Source organism: Amaranthus tricolor, chromosome 10 (genome assembly GCF_026212465.1).
Source record: "Amaranthus tricolor cultivar Red isolate AtriRed21 chromosome 10, ASM2621246v1, whole genome shotgun sequence".
Classification (NCBI taxonomy): Eukaryota; Viridiplantae; Streptophyta; class Magnoliopsida; order Caryophyllales; family Amaranthaceae; genus Amaranthus; species Amaranthus tricolor.
Window position 1 is genome coordinate 3,146,977 of NC_080056.1, and position 20,719 is coordinate 3,167,695.

General features: G+C 32.0%; 2 protein-coding genes across 8 annotated transcripts; both read right to left on the reverse strand.

The window, feature by feature from the left end:
* Nucleotides 1-574: 574 nt before the first annotated feature.
* On the reverse strand, nt 575-9,205 carry LOC130825112 (homogentisate solanesyltransferase, chloroplastic). Of its 7 annotated transcripts, none has more exons than XR_009046838.1 (11): nt 8,880-9,205; nt 6,643-6,764; nt 6,408-6,554; nt 5,459-5,684; nt 4,866-4,939; nt 3,869-3,961; nt 2,934-3,051; nt 2,732-2,794; nt 2,410-2,442; nt 1,110-1,239; nt 575-979 (listed from the first exon to the last, which is right to left on the reverse strand). XR_009046838.1 is itself a non-coding variant. In XM_057690159.1 (11 exons), exons 1-10 carry the CDS (start codon nt 9,084-9,086, stop codon nt 1,165-1,167), a joined length of 1,158 nt encoding a protein of 385 aa, XP_057546142.1. In that variant the 5' UTR covers nt 9,087-9,205; the 3' UTR covers nt 575-937; nt 1,138-1,164. The 7 variants fall into 7 exon arrangements, 4 of the variants coding, with proteins under 4 accessions (XP_057546142.1, XP_057546141.1, XP_057546139.1 ...); XR_009046839.1 differs by having other exon boundaries at nt 575-937; nt 1,043-1,239; XR_009046837.1 differs by having other exon boundaries at nt 575-942; nt 1,043-1,239.
* Nucleotides 9,206-11,794: 2,589 nt separating this feature from the next.
* LOC130825113 (40S ribosomal protein S5-like) lies at nt 11,795-14,609 on the reverse strand. The gene is made up of 5 exons (XM_057690160.1): nt 14,451-14,609; nt 14,255-14,353; nt 12,993-13,264; nt 12,704-12,907; nt 11,795-12,082 (listed from the first exon to the last, which is right to left on the reverse strand). Exons 2-5 carry the CDS (start codon nt 14,351-14,353, stop codon nt 12,028-12,030), a joined length of 630 nt encoding a protein of 209 aa, XP_057546143.1. The 5' UTR covers nt 14,451-14,609; the 3' UTR covers nt 11,795-12,027.
* Nucleotides 14,610-20,719: the final 6,110 nt, after the last annotated feature.

Sequence of the window (20,719 nt, forward strand, 5' to 3'; positions counted from 1 at the left end):
CAAACCTTAACCCCTTGTTTTTTTTAGGACGGCCCCCTTCTATTTACAATTCAAAATCTACCACTACACCTCCGGCTACATATAAACACTTAACATCAACTTAATAAATTCACGAAATGAATTTATATAATTAGTCAATTTCTCTAATTAATCATTTTAAATCTATAAATGATCAATTTAAAATTATAAGTAATCATTTTAACACTATAAAAATAATCATTTTAAAATTATAAGTGATTACTTTAAGATCTGACTCAAATTACTCGCTCCAATAATGCCATGCCTAGAATTCTAAACATGCATGACCTGGTTGAAAGGAGTTCAAGATGCCCTAATTATCTCCGCGAGGTGTAAGGTGAACACAATGACAACAACAAAGAAGACGACTTCTTGTCTGATGATGGTTTTGAGACAGCACAAGATTTGCAATCGTCAGAGAAACCGAAGCTTTTACCTATTCGAGAATCACATGATGTACGAACCAATATCATAACTTTCATAAACACACTTCCTCAAATGAATCCAATGTCGAAGAACTCGATATTACCGATTGAATAGAAATTTACGCACAAAATGAACAACAGGAACATGGCCGAGAATTGGGTGTAAGGCTTGAAGGATTATTAAAGGTCAATACACTTTCTGTTTGATATAAAAAGTATATAACTAAATCAACAGGAAATGAAGAGCTGAAAACAGACTGGCTTTGTTTCACTACAACAATACTTGACTTGCATTCAAAATATGTTCACAAAAAGAAGAATAGACCAGCAGAACATCGAACTGCCGACTCAAGGCATGGCACTGCAAAAGAAGCCAACAGGAAACGCACACTCGTACATCATGATTCATGAAGCTTGACGAGCATAACCCATGGATAAGCATGATCGATGTATGACTAGTTTTTCCAAAGTTGTCAGCTGGACTGGCATTCGAGCTGATCTGTGCCATGAACATGTTCAACCAAACAGGGGCAGCGCTAATCCAATTTTGAAAGAAATCAATGACCAAAGTAGAAGTGTCAAACGTTTTTGGTACTTACATTGTTCCAGGCTTCAGCCTTCTAGGCAAGGGTATATACTAAGCAATAAGATACAATAAGTACATACATATAGAAACACGATGAGGAGACTTTACTTTGATTTCCAAATTCCTATGCAAGCTTCAGATGAAAGGAAATATGATATACTCTGCATAAAATAGGTTCCAAATAAATCTGTAGAAATTGGTTATAGCCTCCTGCAAAATGATGAAAAAAATGATGAGATTTTTGGTTAGACCTTTAGCTGGATTCACTTTAAATGATTTTTTCCTCACAGTCAGACATCTACGCATTCACATGAAGGCGGTATATACCCATTTCTTAAAAAACTAACTTATGAAACAATAATCGTGAAATCCTTTCATCTTCTTGGGGTTCAGAAAAAATCAGATTTAAAAGTGTGAGGTTAATATAGGACATAGGCAACCCTTACAAGTTCTCCATATCACCAGGTTATTGGCATTATTTACTTTATGTCCAAAGAATTCTGGCATAGGTGGGATCACTAAAGGCCAAAAGATGTTTACAGACAATACATTCAAATTTCAATGCTTGAATTAAGCTTAGTTTAAAATTTAACAATAATCAAACACTAGAAATGTGAAATCCAGACTTGGTTCATACTAAATTTGGGTAGGGTCACTATGTCCATTTGTTCGGGGTTGGATTGATTTAGGGCTCCGGTTAATTTGGGCCGTGTATCAGGTCTAGATCACATGTCGAGGTTTGGATGCTAATTGGATTCAATCAAGTTTAAATAGGGTGTTTACTAGAATTGAGTTAGGTTAGGCTTTGGTGCATTTCAAGTTTAGAAAAGTTCATGTTGGTGGCTTAAAGTTTGAATTTGTAGAGTTGCCTTAACTCAGGTTTAGGAATTGGGTGCTAATTGGATTCAATCGAGTTTGAATATGGCGTTTGGGTAAAGTTTGAATTAGTTGTCTACTGCAACTAGTTGCCTTTAACTCGGGGTCTACAATGAGCTGGGTTGCATTCAAGTTAGGTTAAGAACCGGTTAGGTGGCATTTCAGTTTGGGCCAATAATGGTAACTGTGGTTAAGAGTGGCTAGCGTTAGATGAATATCTGCCCGTGTCATGTTTATAAACATTGGGACTCAATCAGGTGTCGGATTCAGGTCGTTATATGCTGACCGTTGCTGGGTTAGGCTGGCGATCATATACTTGATAGCTTTATGAATCTTCACAAGACCTAGCAGGAAAATCACAAAGCTTTGCAGAGATAAGTTTTTCAACTCTAAACGTCTGATAAATTCAATGAACAGAAGCAAATTCTAACGGTGATAAGAGTGATTTAGTTCCAGCATAAGGACATAACATGAACCAAATTGCAAAACCCTGCAAAGAAATACCTTGGAATAATTCGCTTGGTCGAGCAACTGTGTCTGAAACCGAGAAAACAAAGAGTAAACTCAAATCAGGAAACCAGACATGTTAAATACAATTATAATTGTAAATTATGCAGTTGACTTGATCTAGATTGAACACACGTTTAATGTCTGTTCATTAAAGATTAAGTATCCTTATTTTATTCATTTCAATAAAAAAAGTATCTGTATTGGATGCTTCGTACATGCAGCTATATTGCAAAAACAAGGTCGCATCGTACCATATCAACTGAATCGTAGGATTTTCAATCCTTCAAAACCGAATGACATAATCTTGGACACATACCTGGAAAACCAGACAAATAGCCAATATGGTGTGAATAGGTATCATCAAGCTGCGCCTGAAAGCCTGCAAAGCAAGCAGACGAAGCGAGTTAGCAAAGACAGTGGGACAGTAACAGCAGAATACAATTGTGTAGAACCAAGACCTCAAATAGTCGTTACTGAAGATAAACTGAGACCAAATTTTTAAATAGAGTAACAATCACCTCCGGAAAGTAAACAGCAGCAGCTACAGAACCAATATAGTTAAGTAGCAGAAGTCCAGAACCAAGCAGTGAAATATTCTTTACCCCAAGCTTTGTTGCTAGGGTTGATATCTGAAACCTGTAAAAGTTAAATATTACATAAATTGAAATAATGCAAGGGAAGAAAACCACCAAAAAGATGAAAGTAAAAGATGTGACAGGCAATACTCAATTTCTGAGCCAGCTATCATGTGATGGGGCCTTTGGTGGTATCAAAGTTTGCAATATCAAGAATTGAGCCTTAAGCAAAACCTTTATTGACTAGTATGCCTTTTGCATAAAGCTTCAACCATTGAAGCATATTATATTTATTGTCATTTTAGTATTTACATAGAATTATAAAAAAAAGTTGTAGAAGGGAATGGATGAAGGCGACAAGCTGACGACCCCCCACTTTCCCCTCTCTAGCTCCCACACTTGGCAATACTACTTGTTCATCCCCCAGGACACTAATCACTTCTTAGTTCATGCATCAAAAGTGAAGATAAGTTGTTTTGCTCTTTTCACTTTTAAGCACTGTCAGATGTTGGAATGGATTGCACATGAAGTTGTAAACCTTACGATGTGCACAAGTGCTAGAATTAAAAAAAAATGTTACACCATTAATTTAAAAGATCTTCATAATCCACGTGATTTGGCAAACGAAAAGGCAATTACATATCTTAAAGGTGATAAATTTGTGTCTCATACTTGTACTAACTATTTGTTGTACATCTATATTTTAAAAGATCATAGAACTCCAACATTCAGTATTTAACATGAACCCTCCAACTGTTTTTCAAATTTCACCAGACCACAAAATATTACTCTATACTTGATAGATAAACAAAATCCACAGTTGATAGAAAAATCCTTATAATTATTACAAAAAAAAAAACGGTAGAAGCAAGCCTTACTTACGATCACCTTCCACATCTGGGAGATCTTTTGTTATGGCAATGACCAACGCAAACAACGTTACGAATGTTGTAATGAAAACCACAGGATAACTGCATATCAAAATCACAATGTTGAGTGGATAGAAGTTTAGACTAGTTCAATTTCTATCATACAACAGAAGTTGTGTGTAGGCACAATCAAAGAGTGAAAATTCATATAGGAGCACTCTTGAATGCTACTCATCACCAGCAAACCTAGAAGATTCTCAAATAAGTGGTTTTGGATAATTACGAAATCGATCAAAATGATCTAGTTTAACTCTCTGGCCTTATTATTTATAAATTATCCTATAGAAATAACTCTTTGTTATTACAAGAGTAAAGTTGCAAACACCCGACCCATCCTATGATACTCACTCAGTTTTTGCAACAAACACAAATCTATAACCCAGAGTCCAATTCTAAAACAGAAAGAAAGTGCCAAATGCCTATGGTTCTACGCCCATGGTATATCAAAGTGCTTCATACCCGACATTCAAAAGATATTTAAATAATATTACAAGGATAATTGAGGTAATACAAAAGGCCCAAGTACCAGGAAAAACCTTCGACCGGATTATTTTTACATGCATTGAAAAATTTTGGCATTGAGTTTGATACTAAATTAAGGAAACCTTGAAGTAAAACAATATTAATAAATACCCAATGATAACAGCCATGCAGCTATGACTTCTCTCAACAAACGCTCCAGAAAGCTATTAACAAATTGAGGCACATCGTAGATATATTTGATATACTAATTCATCATACAGATTACAAAATGCTAATAGTTATTGGATTTCTGGATTTGATAATAGAGAGAGGCAAAAGCAGTTCCTTGTGAAACTAATTACTTCATTTATCAAATTGCTATGTGACTTTATTACTTCAATAGATATATCAAATCTCTCTATGTCATTAGACCTAGTCTTTCGACCAAGCTTGTGTTTTACAAAAGAAAAAGAAAAAAAATCACCTCCACTCAAATGGAAGTCCCAAAGCCGCTCTTGTTGCATAATATACACCAAAATTTAGCAGAAATCCCCGAACCTGAAAGATTACTGCATTATTTTTATACCAGCATAGGGAAAGTTCAATAAGTAACCACAGCACTGCTATGATGAATCTACTCACGGTAATACCGCAATAATTGAAATTTTAAAAACCAGAAAACAATATAGGATTTAAATGTCTAACATGGTACATTGATTGAATCATCAACACATGAGAATGAAAGACATGGAAGAACCAAAAAAGAAAATCACATGATCATGTCATCGATGATCTAAAGAAGGCTAGTACTTTTAAAAAATATAGCATTATGAAATTTCTCTTTTTAAATGAAACGCCCATGCCATTCAGAAAATTCAAATCGCATGTAATGAATCCAAGATCAAAATGACTTGGAACTGAAGTCATGGTAAAGGTGCCTATGGAACTATTTGGTCATAAAGTTTAAAAGGTCAATTAATTTTTCCAAAGACTGGAGGCAGCCTTATTGCATGGAGAAAAGTTGCATACAAATACCTCTGATGCAAGAAGAATACAGAGATAGATAAAAAGCTATACCGTTGCAATAGTGAGAAATGCTAGAACAGGAAACCGCTTCATTCTAAAAGGAGGAACTGAGTAGATGGTTCCAAGAAACAACCCTAGGCAATATAGGGATGTTATGAAAGGACCAAAGTTTGTTGCAACAATGGAAAGTCCAGTTATCGCAAAAATTAACACTAGCATCCAAGCAGAACCCACTGAAAGATCCCCAGCTGCTATAGGTAAGTAAGGTTTGTTTACCCTGCAACCAAAAAAAATCACACATTCTAGTTCACTGATAACAATGACTAATTGACAACGATATTCAACTCGATAAAAGATTAAACAAGGAACATGGAAAACAAGAAAAAAGTACTCCGGATAACAGAAACATAACTGCTGTATAAATGATGCTTCTTTTGATCGCACTTCACATTTCAAGATCAAAAACAAACATAGAAAAGTAAACACTCTCACACCAAGGATGTGCATTCCATGTGTCATTCTAATTTGCCAAGAATTTGGAGAACCAGGTATATGCATCATTTTGTGAACTGCTTCAGTGCGTAAAACACATTTGCAATATTTTGGAATGCATCTATGCTATGAGGATTCAGGGAAACAGGATGATATCAATAGCAAAGACCATTGAATATATAAGATTTTCAATATTTCAGGTTTCACTGAAGCAAAAAGATCTTCTATGTATAAAACAAAAGTGCCACGATATAACTTATATCAGTCCAATTTTGAAACCAGTAACCTAAATAAACAAATTATTAAATTATTAATTTTCTTTTCTGTTCAATTGATCTTTTCCATCACAAATCAATAGAACTGAAGTAGCAAGTTATTTAGGCACACACAATACAAGGTGCTAACTAATATTCAGCCATATATTCCAAGCGATATTAACCTTTTCTATAACATAAAGAAAATTGATAAATGCAAACCAAAATACACTATTACAACTACAATTGCATACTTATCAATACCAATATCGTAGATTTGATTAATGCCCACTATATAGCCATTCCCGCATATCAGAGCAACAAGACCAGAAAACGCCTTCAGTGTTAAGGACCATCTTATCAAATTAGGATTCTCAATCAACGCTCTCGCCACTAAAGCACTGTCAAAAAAGAATTAAAATAGTTAAATATGCCTCATAGGTCTTCATATGAAGAATCACATAAACAAAGGACAAATAAACAACTTACAAAGAACCTAAAGCTGTTCCACGTATCGTGTGTGGTCTTAGGAATCTCCAAATTGCATCTCTGAACTCTGAAACCTTGTCAACAGCCGAATCAGAGCCAGCAGATCCAGCTTGTGCACAAGCCTAGACAGTACTTGAATCAATAAAAAGTACCACTTGTTGCTGAATAAAGCAAAATACAAAATATAAAGCCAAGACATGTCATTTATGACAGCATTCGTTTCAGATCACAACAATAGCAATCTTCCTTATGTCAATCCAGTTAGACAAGTGTCATACTGAAGAATAAAAACTTGAACTGATAGCAGATAAATAGGTGATTATCAGCTGGCATTGCGTTGGTTCATGAATTTTCTGCACATTTTTAAACATTTGCAACTGAATCTTGGGTTTCAAAGGAGAACAATAATGAACTTTGAACTTGCGAAAAACAATGAACTTCGAACAGCTCCTAAATAATTTGTAGGATCTCAACATCAAAGGAAACTTTATGAAAATAACCAGAAAACCAATAACTAAATTGCTGAATGTGTAGATTTTTTGATGGAGTAGAGTTATAAGGAGATTTGGAAGATTTTTCTGGAGAATTATGAAAGATTCCTGGGTAAGTGGATAAAGCAGTGAGCCCAGAGCTGCTGCTCCCATGCTGCAGAAGTGGGCAGCCCTGCTAGGATGCATTTTGCCTAGTTCCTCGAACTTTTTCTCAGGCTAGCACTTATGTCCACTGGGGCACCCTGCACTTTGCATTTCCGGGAGTGAAATAAACCCAATTAATTTCATTTAGATAATAGCTTTAGGTATTACCCATATTAGTTAAGCATTTGTAAGAAGAAAAATGGAGGTTTGAGAGCCACAACAAAGCCAGACTAATAGTGAGATAATCTTGATGATTTAGGGTTCAAATTAGTGGAAAGATACTTATATACTTATATACCTTCTTGTTTGAATTTCGACTTTGTTACTAACATAATCATGTACCTATAGCTCTTAACAGGCAGCATCCGTTGCATATGAATCAGAAGTAGAAGACATATGACACGTAAATCATATGGCATAAAGAGAACCGTACAATTCATGAGCCGTCAAATCATAATCTTTAATTCGAGCCACTTAGATAGTAACTAGCCAGTTTTACTAAGCAATGAGAAATATAACACTTTGGATAACAATTCAGTGTGGACGAAAAGGAAAGGTGGGGGAAGGGGAAGAAATCATAAAGAAAGTTTCTTTTGTTTATTTAGGTGGGAACCGAAAGGAGAGGAAGAGAAATAGAACTTTGTTTCCAAATCTTTTCACATTTGTACTGTTATGGATATTATCAAAATCGAAGGGTTTAATCCCTTCAAATCCCTTCCTTCCATGTTCCTCCCCTCCAATATTGGCATTCGGAAATCATATTTGTCCAATTGTCTCCCCTTTCTTTCCTTTAATTCCCTCAAAACAAAGCATAAGTCTTAGTTGTGCGGCTATGACCCAGGTCATTCAATTAAAAACTATTTATATTTATATTACGATCAGGAGTAGTTGAATTGGTTGAACACACATTCACAGTTGAGCGTTTGGGCCGCTAGTAACCATTATTCCTAATATATGAGTAATAATCAACATAAATGCAAACAACCCCCAACACCAACACTATGTTAGGATAGAAGGAAAAATTGACAAAAAGGAGGGAGAAATGGAAGAATTGCATTTCCCTTATTTGGATGCCAATAAGAGACGGGAAGGAAATGGAGGCAAGAGAATTAGAAGCAGAACTCCTTCACATTTTGATCAAAACCAATCCTTCCAACATTAGAAAGATTTGAAAGTAAAGCATACCAATCATCTCTCCCCTCCCCTCCCCTCCCCTCCCTTCCCCTTTCTTTCCAAAAATGTTATTCAAACATAGTGCAAAACGTTATTCCTTTACTTAAATTCTAATGTAGAATTTTAGAAACATGATTCCATACCACCAACTTCAATGACGTAATGAGACAATAGACATACAAGCCTTGAATTCCAAGTTTCCGATTTTGAAATATTAATAGAATCTTGTTCAAAGACCGGTTCGATCATAAATTGAGTTCAGCTTTAATAAACTACTAAACTCAAACGATCAATACATAGCAATAAGTAGAAACCCAGAAAAAAAAGAGAAAAAATCACCATCAAGTGTCACAAAAAGTATTCGGCAATTACAAATAACATCACATAAGCTACACAGATTGGGCGAAAGAAAATATAAGGAATATTCACCCGGATGAAGAAACGGGAACGAGAGCTGGTGATGGTAATGCCTAGTAATCTGCAGTTGCTAAAGCGAATTGAAGACAAGTTTTTGGAAAATCCGAAAGAGAAATTGGAGGAATTTTGATTGAAAAAAGGGATAATGCGACTGGATGAATTGATGGAAGGGATTCGACGAGAAGGAATGGAAGAGGATGAACAATGTAAGAGCTCCATATCCTGATTCTGGAGCTGCTAGACCGTTCTCTTGCTTCTTGCTAAGAGAACTAGCGAATAGCGATAGGGTATTACTTACTCTCGTGGTCCGGACAAGCCTGCAACGGTGGCGTTTTAACTTTTGAGTTTTTATGAATCAAAATACTTGCCACTTTTTCAAAAATATTTTTTTAAATTCAGGTGGTATTTTTGAACTTATAAATTTTTTAGGCAAAATGTTAAAAAACTACCTAATATATGCCTCATTTTGCAAAAAACTACCTTAAATAAAATTTTTTGCAAAAAACTACCTTATATAATACAATTGTTTGCAAAACACTACCTTATAACAGATTGTGGCCTTTGACCGCTATCTTTAACTGTTGACCCGCAAGTGAGACGCACGTGATGCATTACTGTATTTAATTTTTATTTTTATTTTTTTTATTTTTGTTTTTATTTTTATTTTTATTTTTATTATTTTTTTATTATTATTATTTTTTTAAAAAAATAAAAAAAAATAATAATAAAAATTTAAAATAAAATAAAAATAAAAACAAAAATAATAATAATAATAATAATAATAATAATAAAATAAATCAATAAAATAAAAATTTTAAAAAAAATTTAAAATAAAATTATTTTTTTTATATTTTATATTTATTATTATTTTTTTTTATTATTTTTATTATTATTATTATTTTTTTTTTTTTTTAATAAAAAAAATAATAATAATAATAATTTAAAATAAAATAAAAACATAAAGAAAAGTAAAAATTAAAAAAAATAATAATAAATTTAAAAATTAAAAAAATTAAAAAAACTAATTTTTTTATATTTTTTTATTATTATTATAATTATTTTTTTATTTTTATTTTTATTTTTAATTTTATTATTATTATTTTTTTTTTTTTGTTTTATTTTAATTAATTTTTTTTTTTTATTTTTGTTTTTATTATTATTATTATTATTATTATTATTATTAGTATTATTATTATTTTTAATTTTTTTAAAAGTAAAAAAAATAATAATAATTAAAATTCTAAATAAAATAAAAATAAAAACAAAAGTAAAAATAATAAAAATTAATTTTATTTTAAATTTTTTTTAAAATTTATATTTTATTTATTTTATTATTATTATTATTATTATTTTACTTTTGTTTTTATTTTTATTTTATTTTAAATTATTATTATTATTTTTTTTTTTAAATTAATAATAATAATAATAATAATAATCAAAATAAAAATAAAAATTAAATACAGTAATGCATCACGTGCGTCTCACATGCGGGTCAACGGTTAAAGATAGCGGTCAAAGGCCACAATCCGTTATAAGGTAGTGTATTGCAAACAATTGTATTATATAAGGTAGTTTTTTGCAAAAATTTTTATTTAAGGTAGTTTTTTGCAAAATGGGGTATATACTAGGTAGTTTTTTAACATTTTGCCAATTTTTTATGTAATAAAATGTTTAATTTTTGGTTAAATTAAGTATTTATTTTAACTGTATATCGAAATATATAATTAATTAGGGTAATTAAGATTTTGATTTTTGAAAAAAAAAAGTATTTACGGTGAATAAAAATAGCGTAAATTAACAAAATTAACTTTCCTCTTGTCTATAATATGAAATATTCGAAGGTCAAGACGTGGATTAAAAAATATTTGTCTACCACACGAAAATCAGATAATTCAGGATTACCTCATGGAATTCTTATTTTTATTTATGTATACACTAATTCTTTATTGAGACCGTCTCATCATGAGAGGGCCTCAATCGGGTCCATCCAAACTTAAAAAAAAAAAAACTGTTGCTTTATACAATTCAAATTCTATTGTTTTTCTTTATGTTTTTCTCTAATGGGCTGTTTGTATGAACTCATCTCACGGTGAGACGGTTTCATACAAGACTTGCTATTATGTATATGCCTTTATACTCTCTCCGTTTCAGTTACTTTGATTCATTTGATTTGGACATATTTGTCAAGACAATTATTAAAGTCTTAATATATCTAATTGTACATAACTAAAAATTTAAAAAAGTTGATGATAATAATAATAATAATAATACTTGCAAAAAAAAATCAAATAAGAGTTCACTTGAATATATTTTAATTAATATATTAATAATAAATTATAAATTAAAAGTAGACAGTAAATAGTCTCAAAAAAATCAAATAGGACAAAATCACTTAAACGGATAGAGTATATTCTATTAAAATCTCAACTAAACAAAATTATAAAATACAATATTTGATGAAAAGTTCTAATCAACGCAGTATTTGGATGAAAGAAAATAAAGGAAGAGGGAAAATAAGGGACAAGTTACCATAATTTGAATATCGAAAAAGAAAGAGAAGAAAAATAAAGGTAACTGAATTGAATGAAAAATATCCCTTGAATTGTATACTAAATAAATATAAATAAATAGTCCAATAAATAAGTGCTTATATTAAAAAGATTTGAAAGAAAACTCAATATTTTCATCTACCTTCCATAAAATGTTGACAAAATATTGTGTTAAAGAAGAAAGAAAAGTATGTTTCTCACAAATTTAGCTGGAATAATGAAAATTAAAAGTTACATGTATTTTGGAGCATTTCCTAATTGATCTTTAACCCAAATGTATATCAAAACTATGAATTGCAATTTCATTTAAGGACGAGATAAAGAGAATACAAGTTCATAAATGAAATCAGAAAAGAATGTAAAATCGTAATTCAAAAATAAAAATAATAAAAATATAACCTCGGGTAAAAATTAACCAAGAGGAAACCAACATAGCATCGATTCGGGGTTCTCATTCACAACTAGCATCAGTGAATCTAAAATCCAACATTACAAATTTGTCGATATGCAAGAGAAACTAACGAACAAACCCACCATACATATTACTCTTTATGAGTCTAGGCTTTCAAAATTGCAAAATAAACAAAATCGTTGTGAACCAAATTTCGAACTTAACGGTTGGCCTTGGCAACTCTTTCGATTTCGTCTTTCTTCTTGATGGCATAACTGCAAAAATGACATACATTTAATAAACATAACCCCCGAAGTTTTAACATAACTAAAATTCAGTATCATTCCATAGAGCCAACATGCCCAACAAATGATCAGGCAAATACAAAGGGTATCACAATCAGTTTCTCTGGAGTACTATTCATCGAAGGGTATCATAACCCGTTTTCTCTAGGGTAAATAACTCAGATATACACCAAAGCGTATCATAATCTGTTTCTCTAGGGGAATATATATGTGTTTCAGTCTTCCTCATAACAAAAGTCAACTATAAATCTAAACAAAAAAGAAATTATACCTAAATAGATATTTTTGAAAGCCTACGAGCACATAATCAAAGAAACTTGGGTTGGCTACAGTTACATTAGCTAAAAATACCAATTTTCGAAAATTTTCTTATGCCCTAAACCCCTAATTGCTACTTGATAAAGTTGCTTAATCAGAAAGAAATAAAAGATTCAACATTCTGCCAAGTGGGTAAGTAATACAGCTTACAAAGTACCTAACCCTTGTATTTGGGTAAAGGATGAAAAGATGGAAAAATCTAAACTTAGTAAACGAAATCCTAATCACAGTGCAAAATGACAAGACAAGTAAAAAATTTATCAGAGGAAGTACCTGTTTGATGACCCCTTGGCAGCATTGATGAGTTCATCGGCAAGGCACTCAGCAATAGTCTTGATATTCCTGAAAGCACTTTCTCGAGCACCAGTTGTCAAAAGGTATATGGCCTGGTTAACCCGTCTCAAGGGAGAAATATCAACAGCCTGACGCCTAACGACACCAGCAGATCCAATCCTAGTAGCATCTTCTCTTGGTCCACTGTATCGCAGGATATGTTAGGCAAGAACACACAAACATCATGAATATTCCAAAAATAAGTTTATGATACCTGAACATTTTATACCTGTTAATAATGGCGTCAACAATGACTTGAATTGGGTTCTGATCAGTCAAGAGGTTGATGATTTCCATGGCATGCTTCACAATACGAACAGCCATCAACTTTTTACCATTGTTGCGTCCATGCATCATGAGAGAGTTGGTAAGCCTCTCAATAATGGGACATTGGGCTTTCCTAAATCGCTTCATTTGGTATCTACCAGCAGTATGAGGCACAAAGGTTGCATGCTTAACGGGGGAAGCACCAATGTAATCGGCCAAGGCAATATCTTGGATCTACAAGAAGCACAAATATTTTGAACACAAATGAAACCCACTGAATTCAAAGAAAAATGCATTGATACAAAATTTCAGTGAAAATATGGGCAAAGCAACAGATTTTCCGGTCTCAAGAAAAAGAAAACAAGGAGGTAATACTAAGGAAACTATGTTTTGAAATTGCACTGTCTTCGACCTTCAAATTATATGATTGATTGAAAAGACAAAAACTCAACAAAAATCTCTTCCCCAGCCTATTGCACCAATCAACCCGAGGAAAACAAAATATCAAATCCATACATACTTTGTTTCTACTCTGTTCTCTGAAGATCTATATTACTTCATTTTTGCAAAGAATTCTAAATAACTTTGGACCTGAAGCTTATTATTATTAAAATTTAATAAAAAAAACAGATATATCATCACACCAATCATTCCAAGCTGAAACCAAATGCAGCTACCTGAAAAATGAATTCAATATCAAAATTTGCACCACAAATATTACTTTCAACAAAAAACTACTCTCTCAATCCCAAATTAGTTGGAACATATTTCTCTTAGGACCATACCAAATTAATTGAGACTTTTACCTATTACACGTTAAAACTTATCCTGATATTATCTACCCATCATACTTTGATACATTTACACCACACAATCAAATTCAGTTAAACTTAATTTAGTACATTTAATCTAACCTCAATCCTTATTTTAACCCAATCCTAAATCCAAATGAAGTATTACGAAACCCCAGGTAGCAGATAATTTGGTCCGAAAGGGGTACATATTACATATTTCCTCCACTAGAAAACCATTAAAAACAATCAAATTACCACCTTCAGATTAACTTCCATCAGCAGCAGACTCATTAATAATTGTAAGTCAATATGAAAACAATTCACACCATAAAACAGCATTATAGATCGGGAAAAAAAGGAACGAAAAATCAAGAGAACTACAAAACACAAACAGAGGTCTATGAGTACAACATGATGAAAAAAAACGAACCGTAACGTCTTCAAAGCTCCATTTACCGAAAAGTTTAACATCCGCGACATAGTTCTCGTTGATCTCCGGCGGCGGCATCGCAATTTCAACAGACGCCATCTGATACAAGTGAAAATATCAGCGAAAAGTTAGATTAGAGAGAAAAATAATGGTGGAAAGAAGAAGAGTGAAAAGGATGATGAATGTAGAGAGAAACCTTGCTGCTGCTGTCAATGGATGAAAATGGCGGAGGTATATTAGTTAGGACAAGTGAAAAACAGGGGAAATGGAGGCGCTTAAAGTTAGATAAGAAAAACCCTAAAAGAACGATTTTGCTCAGGCAGAATTTATAAATAGGATATGGCACTGTGATCCGAAAATTACAATCATACCAAATTACTGTATTTGGTCCTACTTGCCATACAACTATATGGGTCATCTTCAACGACCCATTTATTACTCTACTGAGTCATGTATATATGAATCAGCTAGCTTCTTGAGAGATCGTCTCTTTGAGTGACGTATCTGATGTTCAGCCCAATAAGATTAATGTCTACTTATCGTATTTTTAATACCTACTTACATTATCTTTAATGCTTAATTACTGTATTCTTAATGCCTACTTTCAATATCTTAAATGTCTACTTACATCATTCTTAATTTCTACTTACAATATTTTTAAAAATATAAAATGGACTACGCCGATTAGAGATGGCCTCTCAAAGAAATCGTCTCTCACAAGAATTTGTTAATATGCATTTGAAAATTTTAAAAAATAAACTTATTTTAAAAAATAAATCCCAAAATAACTTCAGAAAATTTTAATTCTCAATATAACCGTTTTTGTGCCAAAGTTGGTGTCAGGTATTTGTTCGTTATTAAAAAGAACAATGAAACTTGTCAAGAAAGTTATAATTTTTATTCGTTGTTACCAACAACGAACATAATGAAAACAACGTCATACAGTTTGGAAGACAAAAAAATAATAAAACATATTTTTTTGTTGTTAAGCTTATTTTGAGAATTAAAATTTTGTAAGGATTTAAAAAGTCGTGGATGCCTGGATGGGGTGAACTATAAAGGGTGAAAGAAAGACAAAGGCTATTGTGATTGACTAATTGGGATGAACTATAAAATTATTCATTAAGATACCTTTTATAAACACATAATTTCATTAAAAAAATTAACAATGGTCAAAATTCTAAAATTAAATATAATAAATTAGGAAAATATATAAGATAATTTTATAGATAAAATAAATTTAAAGGAATTTACTTAATTATAGACAAAATATCTTTTTCACCTCTCTATTTCAAACCAAAACAAATGTTAGGGAATTTTTATATGGTAATCCTGAATTTTAGGCTTTTTAACGTGGTTGACAAACCTTTTTTTAAATTTACGTGGTGACATTGACCTTTCAAGTTCCAACTTTTCTACGTGGTAAACAAAAGAGAAGTTTTTTGTTAACTTTATGTTCTTTTTATCCAACGTAATAACATTTTTTTAAAATACAAATATCGTAATCATCCTAATTGACCATATATTTCGAAATCTAATCGTAATAAGTACTTAATTTAACCATAAACTTACATTTTATATACCACATGTTCGAAAGTACCACACGAATTTTAAAAAATATTTGTAAAAAAGTCAAAAACACAAAAATTCATGGTCACCAAGTTGAATTTCCGATTAGAAAAGTCAAAATTTAAGGAGTTAAACAACATCACACGGCATAAACATTGCAATTACATAAACCATTAAGTAAATCAAGCTGGCATACAACATAAACATTGATATAACATAGACAATGTGAAATTCGATTTCAAAACTTTGCCTATAAAAGACAATACTTATTCAAACTAAAAAAACACCCAATTCTCGATAAATTGTGATAAATTAACAATATGTGAAATGGGAGAAAATGAGATACAAAAGAAAAACATGTCAAACTGAAAATGCATTATTGTGGATGCTCTTAATGAGGTAATCCAAATAAACAACCATGGATTGTAATATTGGCAAATCACACTTATGTGGAAGAATTTTGATAGGGTGAGGCTTTTAAAATTTTAATCTATCTTGTTTTTGTTTTTTTACTTCATTGATATTGCTTTGTCTTTTAATAGTGATTTACAAATTACTGTGATTGATTACCAATTTATATGCTTTTAATAAATTGTATACTTTGAATTATTGTCTTTGTTTAAACGATTATTCATTTATGATGTATTCATTTTTTGATGTTTTGAATTGACCTGATAGTTGATTTTGATATTAATGCTAAAGAGTTATTAAAGACAAGTTAGCATCCAGATGGCACCTTTTGAGGCTTTGTATGGTCGTCGGTGTCGCAGTCCGATATGTTGGGATAAATACAGCGAGTCTGTCACTTTGGGTCCGACTATGCTAGAAGAGATGACTGAGCAAGTAAAAATGATTGCGAAAAGCTTAAGGTGGCACAAGATCGACAAAAATCCTATGCTGATCTTAAGAGAAGACATGATGAATTTGCTGTGGGGGATTATGTACTTTTGAGAGTTTCGCCGATAAAATGAGTAATGAGGTTTGGAACGAAGGGCAAGTTGAGCCCAAAATTTATAGGACCTTATGAAGTCACAGAGAGAGTAGGAAAAGTTGCTTATAGGCTTGCATTACCCAACGAGTTGGATAAGGTTCATGATGTGTTTCACATTTCACAGTTTAAGTGATATGTTCCTGATAAATCCCATGTGCTAGATCCTGAGCCATTAGACCTTGATGAGAACTTATCTTATTAGGAGAAACCCATTGAAATCTTGGACACTAAGGTGTTACGATGATGAAAATTCTATGGTCTAATAAGCGCACGCAAGAGGCAACTTGGGAAACAGAGGTTTCCATGCATGAGAAATAAATATCCGCACCTTTTTACCGAGGTAAGTTTAGTTACGGGGTCGTAACTTTTCTTTTAAGGGGGTAGAATGCGATAATTTTCGCTCGTTTTCACGTATTTTATTGTTTAAATTGTGTATTATTACAATTATTGCATGCTTGTTGAATATTTGAGTTCTATTGCGTATTTTAATGCAATCTTGTGCGTCTAATGAAATTAGTTTTCAGAAAACAATGATAATGAAGTAATGATTGTGTGTTTTTATGACTACCAAAGTTGTCTTTGATGATGGTTTAGCGGGCATAATGTGCCAAATGGAGCCAACTCGAGAGGATTGACTAGTAAATTTTCATGGTTAGAGTCTTTTATGTCCTAGTTTCGAGGACGAAACTTCTTTTAAGGGGGTAATCTGTAATACCATGTAATTTATTACGCCAATATTATATTTTAAATAATTTGGAAAAATGATTTTAATATAGGTATTATCGAATAATTGAATTAGCCTTAAGATATATATACATTTTTTTTATTTCTTTCATTTAAGTTGTCAATTATTATTATTATGATTATTATTGTTATTATTATTAAAATAAAATAGAGTAGGTATGGGCTAGGGTTATTATTTTTTCTTGGGCCTTGTAGATAAAATACCCAAGTAGTTAGGGTTTTAATTTTTTTTGTTTATTCCCTCAATTTTTTTACCCAACATCACGTGTCCCTCTCTTTCCCGAACTCCCTCTTCTATCTCCCTTCTTCCTCCATTCTTTCCCCTCACAAGAAAAAGCTCCTACCGTCACCACCAGGCCAGCCACCGCAGCCCGTGCATCGCCAGAAGGAGCACAGCCGCAGCCCCACGCCAGCAGACAGGCCGCAGCAGGCCACGAAGCCCAGCAGCCGCCTGCTTCCTTCTCTTCCCCCATTTTGTTTTGTGAGCTTTATTTTTTTATCCTTATTAAATTAGTGTTTTTAATTTTAAAATTTTGGGTAAATTCATGAATCTTAGTTAAACTTTTATATTTTGATAGAATTTGTAATGGTTAAGTGTTAGAAGTGAGATTTGAAAATGAATATTGGGGATGAAATTAAAGGTAGTATGTACTAGTTTTATGTATTTTGGTGATTTTGTGATATTGGGATAAATTTATAAAAGCTTTTGATAAGTGGTATTTTTAATTAGTAATGGTAGTTTTGATGATTAGAAATAGTTAGACTTGTTGGTCACTTTTAATATTTAAATATAAATTAATTATGCTAATGGTGGTAAATGTGATTATTATTGTTGGTTTTGTGGTGATAAAAATTACGTAAAAAAGAAATACCGTATAAAATTACTAATAAAGAATTATCATATTATGTGTTGCTAGCGATGAATAAGTGTAGTCATTGTTAATCGTAGACACATGGTTGATGTTTAATTGTCGTGGTTAGTATTCAATTGTTGCCAAACTAATTTCTTGTTATGGTTATGAGATGTCTAAACTACTAATTGTTTTGTTTTTATGATCGTTACTTCAAACCTTGAGGAATGAAACAAATTTGATTGAAAATCATTATCATTATGCATTGAAATCGAGTGTAATACACTACATTATACTATTTAAGGTCACATAGTTTTGTTTTATCGCAAAAGTGTATAAATTGAATCTTTTCTCCTTGAACATGCCTTGTTTTAGAATTTAATGGAAACTAATGTTATAGTTAGATTGATCGATGGCATTGTTTGTGAGTAAACATGTTGTGTTTATGATTAGATTTGCATATTCATATGAGTCGTGGCTTGTAAGGATCGAAGTAGGGTACTTCGTAGAGCAAGTAGCTCCTAGATGAAGTCAAGTAGACTTTCTAGTCTTACTTTAAACGTGTATAGGTGCCCGGTTCATAAGAGGGGCGTAAGAACCTCTTTCGAGGTGATTGTTGTGACTTGTTATCTTGCAGTTGAAGGTAAGTACACGTAGTAGCTAACTCTTGCATGCATCTTGAATATGTTTTCTTTGCGTAACAATATTATATGAATAATGTCTAATATGAATTGTTGTTAAACATCATTAAGTTGTTGTTTCAAGTGTGGATTGATCTGTAAAGACGGTAGAAAATGAGTTTTGATGTGGCAAGAGTGGAATGTTGGGCTATATGAGATGAAATGGGAATGTTTTTTTGGAAACCCGAGTGTTTACATGGGAACCACGATCCATGTTTAGCATGTCGTCAGGGAATTTGGCAACGATCATTCCGCCGTGATTTTTGTTACAAGGCTGTTGATGCCTCTTCTTTATTATGTTTTATTGCTTGTTTATTTCTTTTGGTGCGTCCAATTTCAGGGCAAATGCTGTCGAAATTTACGCACAATTTAGCTTGGGTGTTTTCCTACCCCTTTGGTTAAATCAATCAAACTTGACCCCTTTCTTTTCCTTTTCTTCATTTTATTTTCTATATTTTATTTTTAATGTAACACCCGAATTTCCTCCGTTCCCTTGCGGTTTTGATTCCGTTTAGAGGGTCAGAAATTCATGAGTGTTACAACTTATAAGTACATTATTTAGGAAAAGTTGTTGAGATTAATCTCAACTTTTGACGTTTTGCTATGAATAACTCCTACTTTTCATTATTCATAACTACTCCAACCTTATCAACTTTGTTCTTCTCAACACCCTGAAAAAATATATTACCGACTATTGCAGGTGATATAGCCGTTGGCAACCTGTTCTCTTCCTTTTTATTGCTTTCATCATCTTCTTCCTTCTTACTCCATATCCCCATTTCACAATAGCAGATGCAAAAAGCATTTGAAAATCAGCATAAATTCGAAAATCAGAACATGATTTCGAATTTCAAAAAAATATAGAACAAACTTACCATTTTTATGAAGAACAACAAAAAACACCAAATTCAACCTTCCTTCTTTGAATTTGGGGGTGAAATGATGAACCCTAGAATATTGGGTGAGATAATCGAGTAGAAGGATGTAATTGAATGTTGGTGGGTTGAAGGAGGTTACTTTTGTGAAGAAATTAAATGCACATTTCCTAACCCGCTGTAGTCGGTAATATTTTCGTTGGGGGTGTTGTGAGCAACATAGGTGAAAAGGTTGGATTATTTATGAATAATAAAAAGTATGGATTATTCACAGCAAAACGTCAAAAGTTGAATTTAGTCTCAACAATTTTACCTGTTATTTAAAGAATAATTGATTTTATTAATAATTAATGATGAAATTTTATTAAAAATCAAAATGATTGATTCAAATAATTAATGGATATTGTTGCTTGAAATCAAAGCAAAAGAGTTTATTAGCCAAAAAGAAATATAATCATAATGAGGAGCATTGTACTATATGAAATAGTCGGATAAATTTTAAGGGTAAAAACATAAAACATGATGATCTTCTAGTTAAATATGTTAAAAAATAATGCATTTTTGTTCAAGTAGATGTATCAAAATAAAAAGATTCATAGTACAAAAAACTTTAAAATTTTCATTTTAGGAAAATGAAAATAACAAGAAATATTTTAGACGTGATTAAGTTTTAAGTTTTTGATTTGATTAAATATTAGTTTATGTGTTTTTTTATTTAAACAAATTTATAAATATTCAACATGTTATATGGATTA